The sequence below is a fragment of the Podarcis cretensis genome (genome assembly GCF_951804945.1).
Source record: "Podarcis cretensis genome assembly, chromosome: 17".
Lineage (NCBI taxonomy): Eukaryota > Metazoa > Chordata > Lepidosauria > Squamata > Lacertidae > Podarcis > Podarcis cretensis.
The window spans coordinates 30,652,456-30,675,099 of record NC_137187.1 but is presented as its reverse complement, the minus strand read 5'-3'; the positions used below and the strand labels follow the sequence as shown (position 1 = coordinate 30,675,099).

The 22,644-nt window shown below is 45.6% G+C and overlaps 1 protein-coding gene across 1 annotated transcript in view; it reads right to left on the bottom strand.

Moving 5' to 3' along the window:
• The window catches only part of LOC307206309 (uncharacterized protein), a 39,943-nt gene extending 17,642 nt beyond the window's left edge, over positions 1 to 22,301 (bottom strand). Inside the window, exons 1-9 of the mRNA XM_079959435.1 lie at positions 21,902 to 22,301; positions 16,425 to 16,481; positions 14,244 to 14,281; positions 11,018 to 11,158; positions 8,602 to 8,664; positions 8,037 to 8,157; positions 5,749 to 5,841; positions 4,023 to 4,183; positions 1,926 to 2,011 (exon numbers count right to left, since the gene is read on the bottom strand). Coding sequence (XP_079815561.1) covers positions 1,926 to 2,011; positions 4,023 to 4,183; positions 5,749 to 5,841; positions 8,037 to 8,157; positions 8,602 to 8,664; positions 11,018 to 11,158; positions 14,244 to 14,281; positions 16,425 to 16,481; positions 21,902 to 22,072 — 931 coding nt within the window. The 5' untranslated portion in view covers positions 22,073 to 22,301. The remainder of the gene's footprint in view (positions 1 to 1,925; positions 2,012 to 4,022; positions 4,184 to 5,748; positions 5,842 to 8,036; positions 8,158 to 8,601; positions 8,665 to 11,017; positions 11,159 to 14,243; positions 14,282 to 16,424; positions 16,482 to 21,901) is intronic.
• Between the last annotated feature and the right edge of the window lie 343 nt (positions 22,302 to 22,644).

Below are 22,644 nucleotides of genomic sequence, written 5' to 3'. Positions count from 1 at the left end.
CCCCACACAATCTCCTCAGAATCACAGAACTGTAGAGTTGGAAGGGATCCTGCCGCTGCAGAGGTACGGCGGGACCCTCTGCCTCCATGAGAAGGCCCCTGCTGCTGCAGGGATGCGTGGCACACCTGCCACTGCAGAGAGGTATGGTGGGACCCTCTGCCGCCGCAGGGAAGCCCAGCAATGCCCGCTGCCGCTGCTGATACATATCATGATGTAATGGTTCTAGGGGGTTGCTCGTGCGTAAGTCGTCGCCACACCTGGCTGAGTCACCTGGGTGAACCCTTTCTCTCTGGACAGCCTTGCACTCGTGGCTGTCTCAATCGCTGGCAGAATCCGTCAGTGGGCGTTTCTTGAACTTCTTCCAGCAAAGAAGTTCTTTGACGCCAAGTCTCCGCCTACTCTCCGTGCGCGGAAGTCTTCTGCGCAGGGAGGGTGTGGGCAGTGGAGGACCTGTGCTCTCCCCGCTGGTCTCCGGCGAGGAGTCATGGAGCCTCCTCACCGATTCCCCCATCTGCCCCCCTTCTCCACTGGTGCTACGCTGATTTCCTTCCCCCGCAGATGGGCTGCCTCTCTCCCTCCTGGGACGCTCTCTGGCATCCCTCTGGAGCCCTCCCTCCTCCTCTGGCTCCGATGGCAGTTCCCTGACACATGATATATTGAGATATAGTGATATTTAGCTGGCGATAACCAGCTATCGCCCAGCTCTATCACTGATGGAGTGCAAAAGGTTATGATAAGCAAACTTGTTGAGTTTCTGGTCCATTGTGGTGGTATGTGTATGGGCAGGGGTGTAGGAAGGGGGGGGCGTTCCACCCCAGGTGCCATCATGGAGGGGGTGACAAATTATCAAGGAACGATTACTGCCCTACTAGGGTGGTTCATAAAAAACTTTTTTTCAAAGAACTGGAAGGGGGAGAAAATATCATCATTATTAGAATGGCAAAGTAAACTCTGTGAGTTTGTGGAAATGGCAAAATTGACGGCAACTATTAGAGGCCATTCAAATCAGAGAATAATTAAAGAGTGGGAGGGAGTGAAGGAATATATGAAAAAATATGGTTCCGGAACTGGAATATTAATAGATAACGTGTAAAACGTGCAGGGGTAAGCAAGGAAATAATAAAAAAAATCAACTGAACAATGATTAAATTATAACAACACAACAAGACGGAAGAAGTAAACAAAAATAAAAATGAGATCACACATGGGTGAAGGAACGGGGGGTATAGGGGAATTTGAAATATTATTTATAATATAAGAGCTTTTATATAAAATTTCTAACTGTGTTGTATTTGTATACAGCAAAAAAGTTTATGGTAATTAAGTATATTTTAATTTGGTTAATCATGTAATAGGTTTATGTTAGAAAATGAATATGGATGTTGAATATGGATAATTTTTCTTTTTTCGGTTTTGGAAATAAAAAAATAATTATTATTATTTTTAAAAGCCTTTATTTTTTAAAATGCCTGCTCCGAAGGTCTTATCTTACACTAGGGATTATACAGCCGTATCTGAAATTTCCTGCATATCAGTTAATATCTTGACCCTCCTCCACGAAAAGAACTGCTTACTTGGCTATTTTTATATGTTGTGAAGGCTAAAATTTCAATTCAGTGGAGCCAAAACACAACCCATCCTGTAGATTTAAGTATCTGTCCACAGTCGCCCAGAATCCACATTCCTTTGTAAGAAAATATGAAATAACGTAAAACCATTTTTGCAGGCAAACAAAAATCAATGTGTGTGTGTGTGGGGGGGGGGGGTGACAAGAAATTTTCCACACCAGGTACCACCTGACCTTCCTACGCCTCTGTGTACAGGGGATAGATTTCCTTGCCAAGGGCACAAGGGAACCAATCGATGCCTCTGTTGAACTGCCGCTCCCCTTCTTCCCGCCTCCCCAACTCATTGGACAACCTCACCTGAAGCCACGGCTGCTGCTGACCCACTAGAGCTGCCCCCAGTGAAGTGCTGGGGGTTGTAGGGGTTCCTCGCCGTACCGTGGTATCTGGAGCGAGACAGAGAAAGATTCTGAAGGCAGTGCCCCCAAGACCGTTGGAGGAAGGGAAGGATCTCACCATCTTGCCACACAGGTGAGGTTCAAGGCAGAGGCACCCAGTCTCAATGCTCTACCTAGCCCCATGGTTCCCAACGTGGGGCACACGCTCCACAGAGGGGCAATTTGATTTTTAAGGGGGGTAATTTAAGAATGAGTTAGACCAAGTTAATGGCCTTTTAGGTTTCTTCCACATGAATAGGAGTTCATTTTTTGGGTACAGTGGTACCTCGGATTAAATACTTAATTCGTTCCGGAGGTCTGTTCTTAACCTGAAACTGTTCTTAACCTGAAGCACCACTTTAGCTAATGGGGCCTCCTGCTGCTGCTGCTGCTGCCGCGCCACCGGAGCACAATTTCTGTTCTCATCCTGAAGCAAAGTTCTTAATCTGAGGTAATATTTCTAGGTTAGCGGAGTCTGTAACCTGAAGCGTATGTAACCTGAAGTGTGTGTAACCCGAGGTACCAAGGTAATAAGTATTTTTCGCTCTATAAGACACACCCGACTATAAGACACACCTAGTTTTAGAGGAGAACAAGAAAAAAAATGTTCTCTTCCTCTCTGCTCAGCACCTCTCCAGCAAAGCGGTAGGAGAAACAGAGCCCCTTCCATTTCTCCTCCCGCTTCGCTGAAGGGGCGCTGCGCAGAGAGGGAAAGCTCTGCAGCGCCTCTCCAGCGAAGGGATCGATCCCTCTTGCTCTCCTGGCTTCAGCGAAAGCTGCGCAGCCTGCATTCGCTCCATAAGATGCACACACATTTTCCCTTACTTTTTAGGAGGGGAAAAGTGTGTCTTATAGAGCGAAAAATACGGTATATGTCACAGAGGGGGCATCAGGATTTTAGAGATGCATAGGTGGAGCATGGCTAAAAATGTTGGGAGCCACTGACCTAGCCTCACAGAGCCACTGAGACCTCAGCAGTGGCTGAACTGGGCAGAGACCATGCAAATGGTAAAGGGCAGCCTCCCTCTCAAATTCCAATACCTTCTATTTTCTCTTTAGTGGGCAGCGAGGTTATTGGGTCATTCTTGCTTTTATTTTTATTATACATTCTGTTTTTATATTGCGATTTTACCTTGTGGACTGCCCTGAGACCTGCAGGTATAGGGTGGTATACAAATTTAATTAACAACAACAACAACAACAACACCGCCACACATATTAACATTTAAGGAACCACACAATTCAGTGTTAATACCATAAAGATTTACAGTGGTACCTCAGGTTAAGTACTTAATTCGTTCCGGAGGTCCGTACTTAACCTGAAACTGTTCTTAACCTGAAGCACCACTTTAGCTAATGGGGCCTCCTGCTGCTGCCGCGCGGCAGGAGCACAATTTCTGTTCTCATCCTGAAGCAAAGTTCTTAACCTGAAGCATTATTTCTGGGTTAGCGGACTCTGTAACCTGAAGCGTATGTAACCTGAAGCATATGTAACCTGAGGTACCACTGTACTTTAAACTCTTCCTTTTTCACGTCTCTTCCTTTAAAGTGAGTTTTACTGCTGACAGCGATAGCTAGTGGTTCTAAACATAATCGCAATTCAGACTTTGTCTGGTCCCTTTTGACCAAAATTATTCACCAACCTTTTAACTTGAGCATTCCAATACAGTGGTACCTCGGGTTACATACACTTCAGGTTACATACGCCTCAGTTACAGACTCCGCTAACCCAGAAATAGTACCTTGGGTTAAGAACTTTGCTTCAGGATGAGAACAGAAATCGTCCAGCAGCAGCACGGTGGCAGCGGGAGGCCCCATTAGCTAAAGTGGTGCTTCAGGTTAAGACCAGTTTCAGGTTAAGAACGGACCTCCGGAACGAATTAAGTACTTAACCCGAGGTACCACTGTATAACGCTTTGCTCCACATTTATTACCCTTCTTATTCCACTCATGTTTTAAAGAGAAAGCGCCATTCAGTGTTATCAACAAGCTCCCGTTTAATAAATGTGAGCTACTTTACCTGTTGGGGTTACAACCAGTGGCTCCAATACCCAATTCGTGCATGTTTGAGACACCGATAATAATGGCCCCAGCCTCTCGCAGTTTTTGGGCCGCAGTGGCATCTTCGGTTTCTGGCTCTGTGCCCAGGTATTGCGTTCCACTTCGGTGATGATAGGGCACCTAAAAAAATGCAGGGAATCAAGGGTTTTTTCCCTATAGAATCTCAGAATTGTAGTTCAGTGACGGCAGCAAGAATATTATTGGCACAAAAATGGAAGCAAGAAGAATTACCGACAAAAGAAGAATAGAGGATGAAATTGATGGACTATGCAGAACTGGATAAACTAACTGGAAGAATTCTAAACCTGTGGGACCAGGGATTCACAGAAGACTGGTGTAAATTTACGGACTATTTGAAAAGTAATTGTGATGACCAGATTACGTTTGTAGGTTTGCAAGAAGTTTTGTGAGGTAAATTATTTGAATTATTGCAAAAATGGTTAAAGAGGTGGATTGTGAGTTAAGATAATTAAAGGCAATAGGAATTTAAGAAATGCAGAAGAAATGAAAAAAATGGTGGATCATCAGAGGTGCCGATGGAAGTCCAAAAAGATTTTATAAGATGTGAAGTTCTGTGGAATGTATAATAATTGGTATGTTGAAATTAATAAAAATTATATATATATAGAATCACAGAATTGTAGAGTTGGAATGAACCATGAGGGTCATCTAGTCCAACCCCCTGAAATACAGGGCTATTTTTTGCCCAACGTGAAGCTCTAACCCATATCCCTGAGATTAAGAGTTTCATTTCATTTCAATGATATATAATGAAATGAAAAGGATGTTTAAAATAACCTTTGTAAAAAAAAAAAACAACCCATAAGCTTTACTCTTGGGAATGATAGGAACAGAACTACCTAAAAATGTACAGAAACTTATTCATGTAAGTTACTACAGCGGCAAGAATATTACTCGTCCAAAAATGGAAAGAAGCAGAGGTCCCAGCAAAGGAAGAATGGATACAAAAAATTATGGAATATGCAGAAATGGCAAAACTTACCAGAAGAATAGGAAACCAAGATAACAAACTTTTTATAAAAGAATGGAAATGGTTTATTGAATATTTACAGATAAATTGTAAACAGATAAGAACATTGGCAGGGTTATTGTAATAACCTGCAGTTTTATAAGAGTATATATTTAAAGTAGATGAATAAATGAGCAACTTAAGTGAATTTGGATATGCAGAAGATACTAAATATAAATTTAAGGAACCACAGAAAGAAGGAGAAGTCAAGTTAAGTTTTAAAGGTCAAAATGATTGTAAAATTAGTGAAATGTATAAACTTGAAAAGTATAAAAAAATAAATTAAAAGTTATTAAGAGTTTCATGTTCTGCTGCTGGTTCTTTTCATACGCTCGGCAGTTTAGGATTACATTTCATTGTATTTGATGAAGTGGACTGTGAAGCCTATTTCATAATAAATAAATTTATTATGAAATAGGCTTCACAGTCCACTTCATTAAATACAAGACTCTTTCATTAAACAAACACACAAGCTGCAATATGCTGTGATTCCTGGTGAGCGCAGCCAAGCTGCCCCTTTCTCCCCCCTGTGGAAGTCCAAGCAGGATTCCTCAGATCAATCCCAAACCCAGCAGCGATAATTCAGGCAGACCACCACCTCCCTTTCTTAAGACTGGCCTTATTCAGCAAAGGCAACTAAGCGGACTGTGCCTACCACTTTAATCTCCTCCTTCAAGCACACTGGGATCCCGTCCAAAAGAGAGAGGGTCTGCTTGCTTTGATAGCGAGCGGTGGAGTCCTCCGCCATCTGAGCAGGAAGAGATTGGTAAAGCCGTGTAGCATTCATTAATATAATTGCTGAGCAGGAAGAGAGATGGGAACAAGTGGCAGACCAAAGCAGTCCCAACATGGTCTGAGTCAAAGGCTTCAGCATTAATAATAATAATAATAATAATAATAATAATAATTTATTTGTACTCCGCCCATCTGGCTGGGCTTCCCCAGCCACTCTGGGAGGCTTCCAACAAAGATTAAAAATACATTAAAATGTCACACATTAAAAACTTCCCTGAACAGGGAATAACCAGACCCTCCTTCCCCCTGGCCAAAGGTTCTCAGTGGCTCTCAAACTTTTTTCCTCTGGGCCACATTTTCAGAACAAAAATTTGCTCACACCACACTAATTCCTCCCCCCCCCCCGATACAAAATACATTGGAAAGCAGAAAGGAACAACTCCCAGCAGTGCTTTATTTATAATAAAGAACACAACTACTTTATAATATGATGATAAAAATACAAAACAATGTAGCTACAGAAGAATATGAATCCTTCCCCAAATATAATGATAAACGGGCCTCTTACATATGTAACTTAAGTAGGTATACAAACTAAAGGAGAAGTGTGGAGCTTGCTTTTGCTGAGCCATCTCATTTATACGACGTCTCACTTGAGAGAAACAAACTCATCTCATCCACACAAAGAATCCTTTCTCTTTTCTGATCTCCCATCTTTGTCAAGAGTTTAAAATCCCTGCTCACAACAGTATGTTGTGGAGAACTGCAGAAAAATAGCTGAGGCTCTCAAAGAGAGACACAGAAGCAAAGAAGTGTAGAATTGGAAGGGACCTTGAGGATCATCTCGTCCAAGCCCCTGCAATGCAGGAATATGCAGCTGTCCCATATGGGGATCAAACCTGCAACCGTGGCATTATCAACACCATGCTCCATCCAGCTGCTATATTGGGGTCAGCAAGCTTTTTCAGCAGGAGGCTGGTCCACTGTCCCTCAGACCTTGTGGGGTGCCGCACTATAATGGGGGGGAATGAACCAATTCCTATGCCCCACAAATAACCCACAGATGCATTTTAAATAAAAGCACACTTTCTACTCGTGTAAAAACACCAGACAGGCCCCACAAATAACCCAGAGATGCATTTTAAATAAAAGGACACTTTCTAATTATGTAAAAACGCTGATTCCTGGACCGTCCGTGGGCTGGATTGAGAAGGCAATTGGGCTGCATCTGGCCCCTGGGCCTAAGTTGCCTACCCCTGTTGCTATAATGTGGATACTATGTGTGTGTGTGTGTAGGGATGCAGGTGGCGCTGTGATCTAAACCACTGAGCCTCTTGGGCTCGCCGATCGGAAGGTCGGCGGTTAGAATCCCCATGACGGAGTGAGCTCCCATTGCTCTGTCCCAGCTCCTACCAACCTAGCAGTTCAAAAGCACATCAAAGTGCAAGTAGATAAATAGGTACCGCTCCAGTGGGAAGGTAAATGGTATTTCTGTGCGCTCTGGCACTCGCCACTGTGTCCTGTTGCACCAGAAGCGGTTTAGTCATGCTGGCCACACGACCTGGAAAGCTGTCTGTGGAGAAACGTCAGCTCCCTCGGCCAGAAAGCAAGATGAGCGCCACAACCCCAGAGTCGCCTTTGGCTGAAACTAACCTTTTATAAATAAATTATGTTGATATTATACTAAATTACACTGAAATGTCTCTTTGAGTGTCCTTGAACCTTCCCTCCACACTTGCCATCCTCTTATGCCACACCAGTGTGGTAAAGCACAGCCTTGGGGAATGAACCACAGCTGTAATGTTTAGGTAAAGGTAAAGGGACCCCTGACCATTAGGTCCAGTCGTGGCCGACTCTGGGGTTGCGGAGCTCATCTCGCTTTATTGCCCGAGGGAGCCGGCGTACAGCTTCCGGGTCAATGGCCAGCATGACTAAGCCACTTCTGGCAAACCAGAGCAGTGCACAGAAACGTTGTTTACCTTCCTGCTGGAGCGGTACCTATTTATCTACTTGCACTTTGATGTGCTTTCGAACTGCTAGGTTGGCAGGAGCAGGGACCGAGCAACGGGAGCTCACCCCATTGCAGGGATTCGAACCGCCGACCTTCAGATTGGCAAGTCCTAGGCTCTGTGGTTTAACGCACAGCGCCACCCGCGTAATGTTTAGATGAGCCCTTTAAGTAAAGTAGCACAGCTTCGGCCCACCTACTTTGAGGATCTCTTTGCGGTCCCACTGAACAATTGCTTGGAGGGGGAGACTGGACCTCTCGTCATCTTCCAACGTGGCAATAATGTTCTTGGCGACCTGAAGTGGTGTAACCTCACCGGATCTAGCAAACAGAGAACAGTCTCCTTGTAAGCCTGCACACTTCCCCAAAGTCAGGCTGGGGCCATGGGAAGCTGTACCCAAATCCAGCTCTAAATGGCAGAGTCTCTATTATTCGTTATGCCTCTATCCCACCTTTCCTCCAAGGTGTGCTTTTCATCCTCACAAACAGCCTTGAGAGGGAGGTTAGGCTGAGCGAATGTGACTGGCCCAAAATCACCCAGTGAACTTCATGACTCAGCAGGGCTTGAACCCTGGTCTCCCAAGTGCTAGTCCAACACTCTAACCACCACACCACACTGCCTCCATGTAGGTATCAATTGCTGGGTCTCCAAAGAGCTGGATGCCTCAATTCCACACTTTGGGAGCCCATTTCTGTTTTTGGGGAGGCTACAAAGTCCCGCTTCAGGGACACGTGACAGTTTTGCTGATACCTGCAGTCACTTACCGGTAGCAGTTCAAATAATCCTGGATCCCTTTGAAGTTGAACATAGGGCGAGCGGAACGTGAACTGTAAAGAAAGGAAAGGTAAATAATAATAATAATAATAATAATAATAATAATAATAATAATAATAATAATAATTTATTATTTGTACCCCGCCCATCTGGCTGGGTTTCCCCAGCCACTCTGGGCGGCTTCCATAAAAACCAAAAATACACTAAAATATCACAGATTAAAAACTTCCCTGAACAGGGCTGTCTTCTGAATGTCAGGTAGTTATTTATCGCTTTGACATCTGATGGGAGGGCGTTCCACAGGGCAGGCGCCACTACCGAGAAGGCCCTCTGCCTGGTTCCCTGTAGCTTTACTTCTCGCAATGAGGGAACCGCCAGAAGGCCCTCGGTGCTGGACCTCAGCGTCCGGGCAGAACGATGGGGGTAGAGACGCTGGTCGCCTGAGAGCGAGAGATTGATGATCAAGCCATCGTGGACCCAGCACTCATTTCTCATCATCCACAGATAAACAACTTGTGCCTATGACCAATAACGCTTCGCTTTCTGCTGCCTGTTAGGACCTTGTGGAAGCAACTGCATCCCAAATTCACATGTACAGGGAAGTTTTTAATGTTTGACGTTTTATTGTGCTTGTATATTTTGCTAGAAGCCGCCCAGAGTGACTGGGGCAACCCAGTAAGATGGGTGGCATACACTTCTTCTTTTTATTAATGTTATAAAGAAAATACTCTGCTTAGCACACCTGAGACCTTGCAATGAAGAAGGGCAGGAGGGGGGAGAGAGAGAAAGGGGGGGGGGGGGGAATACCGTACTTTTCCATGTATAAGACTAGGGTTTTTTGCTAAAAAATGTTAAAAAGGGGGTGTAGTCTTATACATGGGGGCAATCTCTCCCCATTTTCTTAAATGTAAGTCCCCCAAAATAGGGGGCGTCTTATACACCGGGGGGGGGGGGGCGTATGCTATACACAGAGAAATACAGTAAGTGACACTCTGGGCTCTGGTCCCACCTCCAAAATTGCCCTCCAAGGGAACATGGCACTTGACAGGAAGAAGATTCCCTCACCCATTCTGGAAGGATTCAGTAAGTCACAAACAGCATCAAACATGCCTATATGTTCCGTATACATAAAGAACAGGAGCCAATATTATAAATATGCCTGCCCTTCTTACCTAAACATCTGTTTTCAACAGAAGCAGCTGCATATTTAACCACTTGCCTAGTAATCATAGGCGACCAAGAATTCCACACAGACGACTGAGTGGATTGGCAGGGAAGTTGTTATGTACTAAGTTGAATAGGATCCAGAATGCAGCAGTCTGATTGGTCCTAGAACAATAGGATCCAGAATGCAGCAGTCTGATTGGTCCTAGAACAATAGGATCCAGAATGCAGCAGTCTGATTGGTCCTAGAACAATAGGATCCAGAATGCAGCAGTCTGATTGGTCCTAGAACAATAGGATCCAGAATGCAGCAGTCTGATTGGTCCTAGAACAATAGGATCCAGAATGCAGCAGTCTGATTGGTCCTAGAACAATAGGATCCAGAATGCAGCAGTCTGATTGGACCGCAGGAGCCACCCAATCCAACTCCAGGTGGGAGTGAATCCGCAACCTGATTGGCCTACAGGAGAATCCCAGAATTAGCCAATCACGTGGGGCCCATTGTGTAAATAATGTATATAAAGCAGACATTTCGGGGGAACTTCCAATTCCTCACTACTATGAGCTGAATAAAGAGTATGAAATCCACACTCGACTCCAAGCACATCTCATAAGTGGTGGATCAATGTTCCATATCCGGTTAGTAGAAGCAAATATTTTTGTTGGCCGGCTAAAATGTTGTAATAGCCTTCAGTTCCGTGTTGGTCGTGTGGAAGAGTTCTTTGGCAGCTTATTCCTTCCATCACCAGCATGGAAACGCAGGCGGGGGACTTTTGAGGGCAGTATACTAAATGCCTCTTCCACTTTCACAGCAAATAATTTCCCCTGAGCTATCTAGTGTCCATGCTGATCAGAAAGTCGGTGGTTCGAATCTCGTTGATGGGGTGAGCTCCTGTTTCTCGGTCCCTGCTCCTGTCAACCTAGCAGTTCGAAAGCACGTCAAAGTGCAAGTAGATAAATAGGTACCGCTCCACCAGGAAGGTAAACGACATTTCCATGCACTGCTCTGGTTCGCCAGAAGCGGCTTAGTCATGCTGGCCATATGACCCGGAAGCTGTACCGGTACCGGCTCCCTCGACCAATAAAGCGAGATGAGTGCCGCAACCCCAGAGTCGGTCACGACTGGACCTAATGGTCAGGGGTCCCTTTACCTTTACCCTTTTATCTAGTGTCCAAACGTAGCTCATTTCCAACTGTTCCCAGCACCCCAGATCTCCTACCCATTTCCATTTCTGTACTTACCTTACTTCCATCAGTTTGGGGAGAATTTCCAAGACATTTTCAGACTCTGGATGGTTGTTTTTCTCTTCCCCAGAGACTACCGGCACAAACGTAGGGTCTTCGGCAAGATCAAGGAAGCGCAGGACGGTAAAGTTGTTGACCCTGCAAATAAGTGTGTGAAATGGGGGCTTGAAACAGGAAGGGAGCGTGGCAACATTTTAATTCAGAATTGCACTCCTTCTCTCTATCGCCCATAGTTTTCCTTCAACAAGATGCTACAAAGAAGGTCTTGCAGATCCTGCCAATAAAAACCATCTTGGCAAACAGATTTTATCAGAGAAGACCAATTTTTACACCAGTAGTTCCATGACTGTCAAGAAACAGCTTTTTTTTTAAAATTTGAAAAAAGAAAAAAGAAAAATCAGAAGGGTACCAAGACTCGGAAGGATGTCTCATTGCATCCACAGATTGTAAGTCACAAGTTAAATCACTTTCCCACACCTCCAACATCCAGGCTACTTTCAGAGGATCCTCTAAAGCATAGAAACCATCATGAGGAACAATGCCTTCTTCCCTGACACACTTCTTCATCCACAAGAGGAGACGCTTCCAATCATGGTTTCAAACAAACCACAGTTTCCCATGTTTGGGTAAACCAGGCAACTGTGGTTGGAAGTTTCATATCTCCTTCCTTTGCACCCAGAGGACGGGGAGAGCATATGGGCACAAACCTTGTGCCAGATCGTTGTTATAATGCCAAGTACTGTAATGGAGAGAAGGAAGCATCTGTTTTACCAAACTCTCCGTTTATTTCTTTCTCCCCACACACCCAAATAAGGTTGTGATCACATGTGAGAAGCGAGCCGAAGTTGCTATTCAGACCAAGTGAAATAAATGAACATGGCTAAGTTAGGTCCGTTAATTTTGATGGGTCTGCCATGAGTAAAACTTAGTTGAATCTCTGCCGTGAGTAAAACTTAGTTGAATCTCACCTATGTACCCAGTATCTTGTTGAAGTGGCCCCCATTGAGTACCATTACAGTGGTACCTCAGGTTAAGTACTTAATTCGTTCTGGAGGTCCGAACTTAACCTGAAACTTTTCTTAACCTGAAGCACCACTTTAGCTAATGGGGCCTCCTGCTGCTGCCGCGCCGCCAGAGCACAATTTCTGTTCTCATCCTGAAGCAAAGTACTTAACCTGAGGTAATATTTCTGGGTTAGCTTAGTCTGTAACCTGAAACTTATGTAACCTGAAGCGTATGTAACCTGAGGTACCACTGTAATGCCAAATTGATTAAAAGTTAATTGGGAAACACAAGACGCACAGTTAGTTTTGCATGTCTGCACAGCTAAAATTGTCCGATGTATTCCCTGCAGTGGGACATGGGAGTTTTCTGTGAATTCTGGACTGTTTAACCAAACCAACCACATAGATATACCCCAAAACACAACTTTGTGGTGTATAAATGCATCACGATGCCGTTGCAAAAAGTGGGCTGCGCTCAGTCTGCATGCAAGTTAGAGGAGTTGGCGCCTTAAGAATTTTAGACCATCTGATTAAAATGCTAGTATTACCCCCCAGAAGTGCCAAGGTGCCACTCATCTTCTGCACTTTGCCTTGGCTGGGATACGGTGCTGCTTCTATTCAGACCCGCCCCTTCAAGATGCCAGTAGCTTGTGTCAGGCATTGCCAAGCGCACCATGCTTGACACAGAATGTGTATTAAGGCAAGCAAGGCATCAAAATAGGAAACAGATCCCTCAGGCTCATCTCTTCAACAGAGAAGGGAATACCAGCACCCAGATGACTGCAGAGTTCAGCAAAACTGGAAGCAGGAGCCAAATCAAATCAGAGCCCCAGAAGATGCAGAAAAGCAACAACCATCCACAAGTTCCTCCATATATGGCCTATGGAAAATCTGTAAAATGTAGACACTGGACAGCATTCTATGAATTATTTGCACTAGTGCAAGGATTAGCACTAATACAACAAATTACATTAAGCGAGGAGGAACTGAAGAACCTTTTAATAAGGGTGAAAGAGGAGAGCGCAAAATATGGTCTGAAGCTCAACATAAAAAAAACAAAGATCATGGCCACTGGTCCCATCACCTCCTGGCAAATAGAAGGGGAAGAAATGGAGGCAGTGAGAGATTTTACTTTCTTGGGTTCCATGATCACTGCAGATGGTGACAGCAGCTACGAAATTAAAAGACACCTGCTTCTTGGGAGAAAAGCAGTGACAAACCTAGACAGCATCTTAAAAAGCAGAGACATCACCTTGCCAACAAAGCTCCGTATAGCTATGGTTTTCCCAGTAGTGATGTATGGAAGTGAGAGCTGGACCATCAAGAAGGCTGATCGCCAAAGGATGCTTTTGAATTATGGTGCTGGAGGAGACTCTTGAGAGTCCCATGGACTGCAAGAAGATCAAACCTATCAATTCTTAAGGAAATTAGCCCCGAGTACTCACTGGAAGGAAAGATCCTGAAGCTGAGACTCCAAGACTTTGGCCACCTTATAAGAAGAGAAGACTGCCTGGAAAAGATCCTGATGTTGGGAAAGATGGAGGGCACAAGGAGAAGGGGACGACAGAGGACGAGATGGTTGGACAGTGTTCTCTCTCGAAGCTACCAGCATGTGTTTAACTAGACTGCGGGAGGCAGTGGAAGACAGGAGTGCCTGGCGTGCTCTGGTCCATGGGGTCATGAAGAGTCGGACACAACTAAACAACAACAAATTTCCACCCTCTCTTTCTCTGACATGTGCACTGTGCTGTCCCCAAATCTGCTCTGGAGAGTTGATGATCCCCTTCCTTGCAGATACAGTAGTACCTCTGGATGCGAATGGGATCCGTTCCGGAGCCCCGTTCGCATCCTGAAGAGAACGCAACCCGTGCCTGCGCACCTGCGTGTGTGTGGGTTGCGATCCACCGCTTCTGCACATGCGTGTGACGTCATTTTGAGCGTCTGTGCATGCGCGAGCGGCGAAACCCGGAAGTAACGCATTCCGTTACTTCCGGGTCACTGCGGAGCACAACCCGAAAGCGCTCAACCTGAAGCAACTTTAACCCGAGGTATGACTGTATTAGGGTGTGTAGGGAGAAGAAGGGCAAAGAGAAATTGCGCAAAGAGAAATCCTTGCGCTGACAGAATAGTCTCCTTGGCGCGATGTTGAATGCAATCCACTTCTTCCAGCAACACAGATCTGCTCCCCAGTTTGAACTCTAAAATAAAAAAATACTCACCGCATTAGAAGTGGAACTAAAAAATGCTGTCCGAAAGCCTATAAGTGGGTATAAAAACAAATAAAATAATTGCAGTTCTAGTAGATTTGCTGTCGATTCTCTTGAGCTGCTTAAATATACACATAATTTCAGGGGCAAACCTGCTGCACGTTCAACACATTTTGGGCATATGGCTCATCTCTTCTCCGGGATTATATTCAGCAGAAACTCATTCTTTCAGCAGGAGCCAGATGTGCACGATATTGACTGGTCAGGCCTTGCATCAATGATAAGGCTCCCTCCACTGTTTCTGGAACAGTTTGTGAAGTGTAGAAAAGCCATTAAAAAAGAATGTGATTAGGAGCCTAGGTGTGTCTCATCGCAGGAGCAATGATGGAGAGGCAGAGAAGCAGGCCTCCTCCCACAGGAGTACTAAGTGGAACACACATTTTGTGTGCCACATCTGGTTTAGACGCATCTCACTCTATTGTGTTCAACAGTACAATTAGTCGCAATCCAGTTTTGATGGCTTAAAGGTAAAGGTAAAGGGACCCCTGACCATTAGGTCCAGTCGTGGCCGACTCTGGGGTTGCGGCGCTCATCTCGCTTTATTGGCCGAGGGAGCCGGCATACAGCTTCCAGGTCATGTGGCCAGCATGACTAAGCCGCTTCTGGCGAACCAGAGCAGCGCACGGAAATGCCGTTTACCTTCCCGCCAGAGCGGTACCTATTTATCTACATGCACTTTAACGTGCTTTCGAACTGCTAGGTTGGCAGGAGCAGGGACCGAGCAACAGTTCACCCCGTCGCGGGGATTCGAACCACCAACCTTCTGATCAGCAAGTCCTAGGCTCTGTGGTTTAACCCACAGCGCCCCCCGCATCCTGATGATGGTTTGCCTGTCCTAAAAATATATGCACTCAGGGAGCCCACACATTTTTTGCCTACAGACAGGAACTTTTGTAGTGCTGTGGGCAACTGTGTAAGCTTTATCTGATCAAAACAAGTATATGAGTTTCGTCACCAACGTACAGAAATGAAGCGGCTATCCCAGTGGTCGGCAAGACTACAGTCTAGTCCAACTGCAAGGCATTGTTTTGGAATTCAATTTTCCCTCCAAAGAGCTCTCCGCATCATCCCTTGGGTTCTCAAGCAGACTCTCATCCAGCTGCTGGCCAGCCTGAACTTGCCTAGCTTCAGGGACGGAGTTTCATCAAGGAACCATAGATGCTTTAGCCCCACACCAAAAAATGTGTTCTGATGACTTCTCCCAAACACTGAAGTGTCTTGCAGAACAGCCCTGGCAGCAGCTGAAGAACTTCCTTCAGGAGACCCCTTTGGCTAGGAAAAGGGGGTTCCATGTAGGCTTGTCTCAAAGGCATGCAGTTTGCAGGGAACCAGAAGCACTGACCACAACCACATCCTGAATTTAGATCACATGGGAAAAGCAAAAGCAGTGCAAGACCACTCCTTCCCTTATTTTTGCAGTTAAGTGTAAATAACTGAGACTAGCAGAAGTTCTGCACATCAAACGCAGACTGAGCTAGATTGCTTGGTCTCTCTAAGTCAGTCACATGCCCTGAAACCATGAAATGCTTCAGTGTAGTATGTTGTTTTCATGAAAGTCAAAGGAACTACGGCTAAGCAGTAACTGAAAGTAAATCTCCTTTTGACTGCCAGCTCCTGCTCTCCTTTCACTTTCCTAGTACAAGTGGGAGCCACAACAAAATGCTGCGTCGCCTCCCAGTTTTCCCATCCCGCACGCCACTTTGCTACTCAGGATTCCGTGCTGCTGAGTGCTTATCAGGCTGGTTTTTGTGGGTTCCCCTCCCATTTAAGGTTTAACTGCTAGAGATTTTGTTGTCCTTCTGCAAATCTTCACATTCTTCCCAGCCTGCTACTACCTCCCCCTCTTGTGCCGGAGGTATTATGTTACTGTCCTGGCTACCCACATGAAGGCATGGAAAACCCGAATGCTGGAAATGCAGGTGCAATGATTGCTTAACAACCGGAGCTCAAACCCAGGAAGCTCAAGTTCCTGCAGCCGTTGGGCCATTCTAGGCTGCTCAAGTTCCTTCATTATCACTGCTCTATCTTGGGAAGGTCTGGCTTCACTGAGAACAAGGATAGGAGTTCTAGATATCCACAAGATACTTTTAAAAAGGGCAAAGACTAATCAGATTGGAACGGCTGTATACTCACAGTGTTTGCCAGGTGTACGCAAAGCCGCAGCGAGAAGCCAGACAACCTGGGACTCCACTGTGAAGGGAGAGAGGGGAAGGGGAGACAGAAGAGTTTAGGGTTAGGGTTGTACCAATAGCCCCCCCTAACTTTCCAACAGCATTCAAAAACCAGCAGAAGAACATTTCAGTCCTCTAAGTCTAAGACACACTGCTGCTGACCTGGAGGAAATTACAGTGAACTGTACTGACCTTGCGTCAATATGACCCACAGTTAAATTCCTCTTCTGCATAGAGGTCTGGACTGCAAAACTTAGGGAAAGGGGAAAGGAGATAGATGCACATGCATATTGATTTGGAATGATACTGGGTTGTTTTTGTGGGAATGTTATGGACAGTAGGAGAGGATATATTGATGAAATATTATCCTCCCTCCCTCACGCTAGTGAGTCACGTAGCAGAGCACATTTCCCTTATACACCAGGAAGCTAGTTTGCAGATTCGTTTGAATCTCTTTAGTTAAGCAATCCAGTCTGGCAATCCCAAATTGGATTTATTCCTGGTAAGTCCCCTTTTGATCCCTCTCTAAATAATAAAGACACAACGGTCTTTCTTCAAAAGTAGCAAGAAGCTTACTTACATTCAGTTCACAGTATGATCCCTGAAGGCAGGCTTTGGCTTATAGTTACAGAGAAAGGTGTGGATTCATCCCATGTGGGGATTCATCCCATGTGCTGAGAGCCAGCAGTGCAGTCCAAGAGAATCAAAAAGAGTCAGAAGGGAAAAGAGAGCAAAAAGAGAAGGATAGCTACGTGACTGCACCTTTTGTGGGGTCTCCCGGGGTCACGCCCACCTACCTGGTCACATGCAGTGGGAAGATGCTCCAGACCAGGTGTAACAGGAAGTTATACTGGCTGGAGGAACATCCCCCTGTCTGTGTCCACTCTAGGGAAACAAGGAATGTTGTATTTGACTGCTCCAATGGATTACATCCCAGAGTTTTTGTTTTTTAATAGGCCTAGGCTCTGGTATGGCTACAGTCCCAGTAGTAGTACGAAACCAGAGGTTATATGGGAATGTTGCTACAACACCCACAACAAAATGACGCCACATTTCCTCAGCCCAGCCCCTAAGCAGGAATGCACCTGTTCAGCCTGGCATAGGGGCATTTGGGTGCTCTTTGGGACATGTGGCAGAGGGTAGGGGTGGTTTTTCATCTCCCAATGTGCATCTGCTTTTATCTCTCCTTGGAATAATCTATTAAGAGTTCAAGCAGGCCAATTGCTCCACCCCCAGACGACATGCTCAGCATTATGTATGTCCCAGAAGTTCAAGGGGCCTTACCAAGACATTTAGACAACATTTTAATGTACAAACTAATATATTTCCATGTACAGTGGTACCTCGGTTGTCGAACGTAATCCGTTCTGGAAGACAGTCTGGCTTCCGAAACAACCGAGGCCCAATTAGAAAACAGAAGCATTTACTTCCGGGTTTTTGGCATTCAAAAACCAAAACGTTCGGCTTCCAAAGCGTTCTACAACTGAGGTACCACTGTACTAGGAATCCTCCCCTCCCCAGAATGACTTTATTTTGGGGTGGCGCCATTTTGCTTCTAAATCTATAGGTGTGGGTTCACTCATGTTCAAATATTTTTCTTTAGTACCAAATTTTTAATTCCATTACAGAATTAATATCGGAGAATGACATTTAGCATAAGGTTAGTACAGTTAATACTCTCAGTCATAGGTTCCTGTTTTAGGTAAGAAGCCGAGGGAAGGAGTAATGTTATTTTATTATCCATTTATACCCCACCCCCATCTCTGTTTACAAAAATCAGCATAATACAAAACCAGATTAAAAATACAAAACATATCCGGCAAAGGTAGCAATTGAAAACAGCAGACGAATTCAAAAATCAATTTAAATTGCTGCTCTGAAGGGAAGCAAGTAGTGGTGAGGCGAGGAAGGCTAAAAAATGACCTTTGCACAGAGAAAAAGTAGCTCTTGAGGTGTCGACATTCAAAGTGTTTGCTATACACATTAGCCAAACCAGTCATCATATGCTCTTTCTGGCTGGAATAGGTTTTAAAGGGAAGAGAAAGTAGCTTGAAATAAAAGCCACTTCCCACAGTGTCACGCGCATTTATTTTGTCCCACTATAGGGATGCCGGTGGCGCTGTGAGTTAAACCACAGAGCCTAGGACTTGCCGATCAGAAGGTCGGCGGTTCGAATCCCTGCAACAGGGTGAGCTCCCGTTGCTCGGTCCCTGCTCCTGCCAACCTAGCAGTTTGAAGGCACCTCAAAGTGCAAGTAGATAAATAGGTACCACTCCGGCGGGAAGGTAAACGGCGTTTCCGTGCGCTGCTCTGGTTCGCCCGAAGCAGCTTAGTCATGCTGGCCACATGACCTGGAAGCTGTACGCCGGCTCCCTCAGCCATTAAAGCGAGATGAGTGCCGCAACCCCAGAGTCGGCCACGACTGGACCTAATGGTCAGGGGTCCCTTTACCTTTTATCAAGTATAAAACCTGATAAACCTTCTTTCCAGAGGCAAAAGAAAGCAGCATGATGGTACAGAAACTGAACACACAGTTCTGAGGAATCCTCTCATATACAGCAGTCTTTTCAACCTGGGGATCGCAACCCGCAGATAGATCCCAAAGCCCGTGTAAGTGGGTCACGGGCTTTATAAGTAAACCCAAAATAATGACTGCTTTTAGTTCTTAATTGGTATGATGTAAACCTCTTAAGAACTTTTTGTTTCGTTGGGACATCAAAATGATGTGTTAACCTATGTCTGACATTTTAACTCTTAGGAAATGTTCTCTGGCAGGAGACAGCAGTCAGCTTGCGACAAAATGTTCCGACCAGTCAAACCACTCTGCCGCCAGGCTTAATTAACTGTTAAATCAAGTCTGACTTGAAGTTTGCTTAGGCAACGTTTGTCCATTACCCTTCCTCTGAATAAACAGAGAAGTCTGAATTATGTTACTCAAAAGTGGTGTTTGTCATGGCTCCAAAATAGCATGGCTCCATCAGCAAGCTCAGGCTATTCAGAGAGAGTTGGAAGGATCCTCTAGTCCAGGGGTCAGCAACATTTTTCAGCTGTGGGCTGGTCCACTGTCCCTCAGACCTTGTGGGGGGCCGGACTATATTTTGAAGGGGGGAAATGAATGAATTCCTATGCCCCACAAATAACCCAGAGATGCATTTTAAATAAAAGCAGACATTCTACTCATGGAAAAACACCAGGCAGGCCCCACAAATAACCCAGAGATGATTTTAAATAAAGGGACACATTCTACTCAGGTAAAAACACGCTGATTCTCGGACCGTCCGTGGGCCAGATTTAGAAGGCGATTGGGCCGGATCCGGCCCCCGGGCCTTAGTTTGCCTTTCCATGCTCTAATCCAACCTCTTACAATGAAGGAACCTCAACTAAAGCATTCGTGACAGATGGTCATTCAACCTCAGCTTAAAAACCTGCAAGGAAGGAAAAATCACCACCTCCCGAGGGAGTCTGTTCCACTGTTGAACAGCTCTTGCTGTCAGAAAGTTATTCCTTTTTTTAAAAAAATAATTTTTTATTAAGATTTTAAAGATTACAGAAAAAAAAGAATAACAATAAAAAAGAAAAAACAATACATATAAAAACAAAAACAATAAAACAAAAGAACAAAGATAAAAAACAAGTCAAATCTGTACATCACTTGCTTACATTCACTTATTTCCTTGACCTCCTCACACCTCCCATTTTTGTATTCTAATTCAATTTGTTATTTCAGCAAATCCTGTGTTGTCAGAATCTCCTTGTAACTCAAAGCCATTGATTCGAGTCCTGCCCTCCAGAGCAGGAGAAAACTAGCTTGCTCCATCTTCCATGTGACCGCCCTTTTAGGTATTTGAAGATGGCTATCTCCTCTCTGTCTCCTCTTCTCCAGACTAAACACACCCCACCCCTTCAACCATTCCTCATAAGGCTTGATTTCCAAACCCTTGATCATCTTGGTCACCCTCCTCTGCACACGTTCCAGATTGTCAATATCCTGCTTAAATTGTGGCACCCAGAACTGGTATTCCAGGTGTGGTCTGGCCAGGGCAGAAGTGAGTGGTACTATTACTTCCCCTGTTCTGCACCCTATACTTCTGTTGATGCAGCTAAGAATAGCATTAGCTTTATTTGCTGCTGCATCACACTGTTGACTCATGTTAAGCTTGTGGTCCACTACATAGGCACCATCTCCCTAGGACCCTGGGTGCCAAGGACCCCGCAATTAGTTAGTTAGTTAGATTTATTACGGCCATTGGCCCATATCGAAAACAATACATCAAAATTTATCCATAAACAATACAATTTAAACAGTTCCAAGTTAAAACACCCATATAAAACCAATTTTACTTCAATTAAGTAAACACTATACACAATAAGCTCCCTCTATGTAAACCGCAATTCAAATCCCTCAGATTTTGGGGGATATGCGTCTTAGTTCTGGCACTTATTGATGGTTCTTAAGTTTAGCAATATGTCCCATATAGGGACCAGGTGCCCACAAAATGTGGCGACACCACGCCCCACGGAAAGAGCAGGGAGTTCGTGCCAGGGTGTGGAAGAGAGAGCACGGAGTTTGGGCAGGGAGAGGGGAGGAGACTCCAAGATCCTTTTCACATGTACTGCTGGTGAGCCAGGTGTCCCCAATCTTATCACAGGCATAGCTGTCAACCTCCCCCTTTTTTGCGGGAAATTCCCTTATTCCTACGCCTTTTCCCGCTGCCATTCCGGATTGTTAGCTATCCCGCAGACTGTCGCCAGGACGGGTGAGGCTCCTGATCCCTTATTTTTGAGACTGCTGATCCCTTAATTTTCAAATCTGACAGCTATGATCACAAGGTGCGGCCAGGATATGCCAAGGGGGCAGAACCTCCCTTACTTAAGCAAATTTTATTTCCTCGATGGCAGCTGCCACTCTTGGCTACGCCCATGCATCTGATATTGGAGCACCTGGTTCTTCCTGCCTAAGCGCACAACCTTGCATTTGTCCCATTATTATGGTATTATTATGGTATTATCCCATTATTCCGTGGTAGCCGTGCAGTTTTTGGTAACAGGAAGCCCCAAATTCAGACTGGAAACCTTCTATAGCTGTCAACCTTCCCTTTTTTTTGCGGAAAATTCCCTTATTCCAGCGCCGTTTCCTGATGCTATCCCGGATTGTTAGATATCCCATAGACTGTCCCCAGAACAGGTGAGGCTGCTGATCCCTTATTTTCGAGGCTCCCCAGGACAGGTGAGGCTGCTGATCCCCTATTTTCAAATCTGAAAGTTGACAGCTATGAAACCTTCTCTTTTAATAATAATTTATTATCATTATCATTATGATTTGAGGTTCCTATCGCAGAGCACTTAAGTATCCTGGGCTGGCAGGGCGATCACCCGAGATCGAGGCTCTCCAGCCGCGGGGCCAGCGGAGAGCGGATCGCCCCGACGCCCCCCACTCACCGCATCGGCCGGCGGCCTGCCGCCTCCTCCTGCGGCTCGGCCGGGCTCCCTCCGCGGGAAGGCGGTGCGCGCAGCCCCGGTGACGCGCCGCACGAAGCCCAGGTAGAAGAGCAAGAGCCCGGCGACTGCCGTCGACCACAGCAGCAGCAGCGCGCAGCTTTCGCCCTCCATCGCGGCGCAGCCAGGCAGCTCTTCTGCAACCCCGCCGGCTGCCGAGCGCCGCCTCCTCCTCCCTTCTCCTCCCCTCCGGCCTTCGCGGGCTGGAGGCGGAGTTGCGCCTGCGGGGAAAAGAGGCCGTGGGGCTTTTGCGCCCCCGGAAGGAAAGGGCAACGGTTGCTGCTGTGGTTCTTTTACTCCGGGGTAACTGCCAGCTTACGTCTAAGGGGGAACTCCGCGCCGAGACTACGGAGGGACAATGCCCCTTTCTGACCCCAAGGGAAAGAACTGCGTTAGCCGAGTCTTTCCGCCAAGTTGGATAAAATATGGGAGGGGGGCGCCAAGTAAGCGATCACATGACACTATTTGAATGGCAATGCCCATCAACTTTGGGGGGAGGCCCCTGCACCCTCAATTTTTTATTGGGGGGCTTGGCCCCTAGGATTGGCTCCTATGCTTTCTGCACTCTGGGTTTTTTTGGTTCGCTTTTACGCACAGCACCGGTGCGGCAGGAACACATTAATAATAATAATAATAATAATAATAATAATAATAATAATAATAATAATAATAATAATACCCCGCTT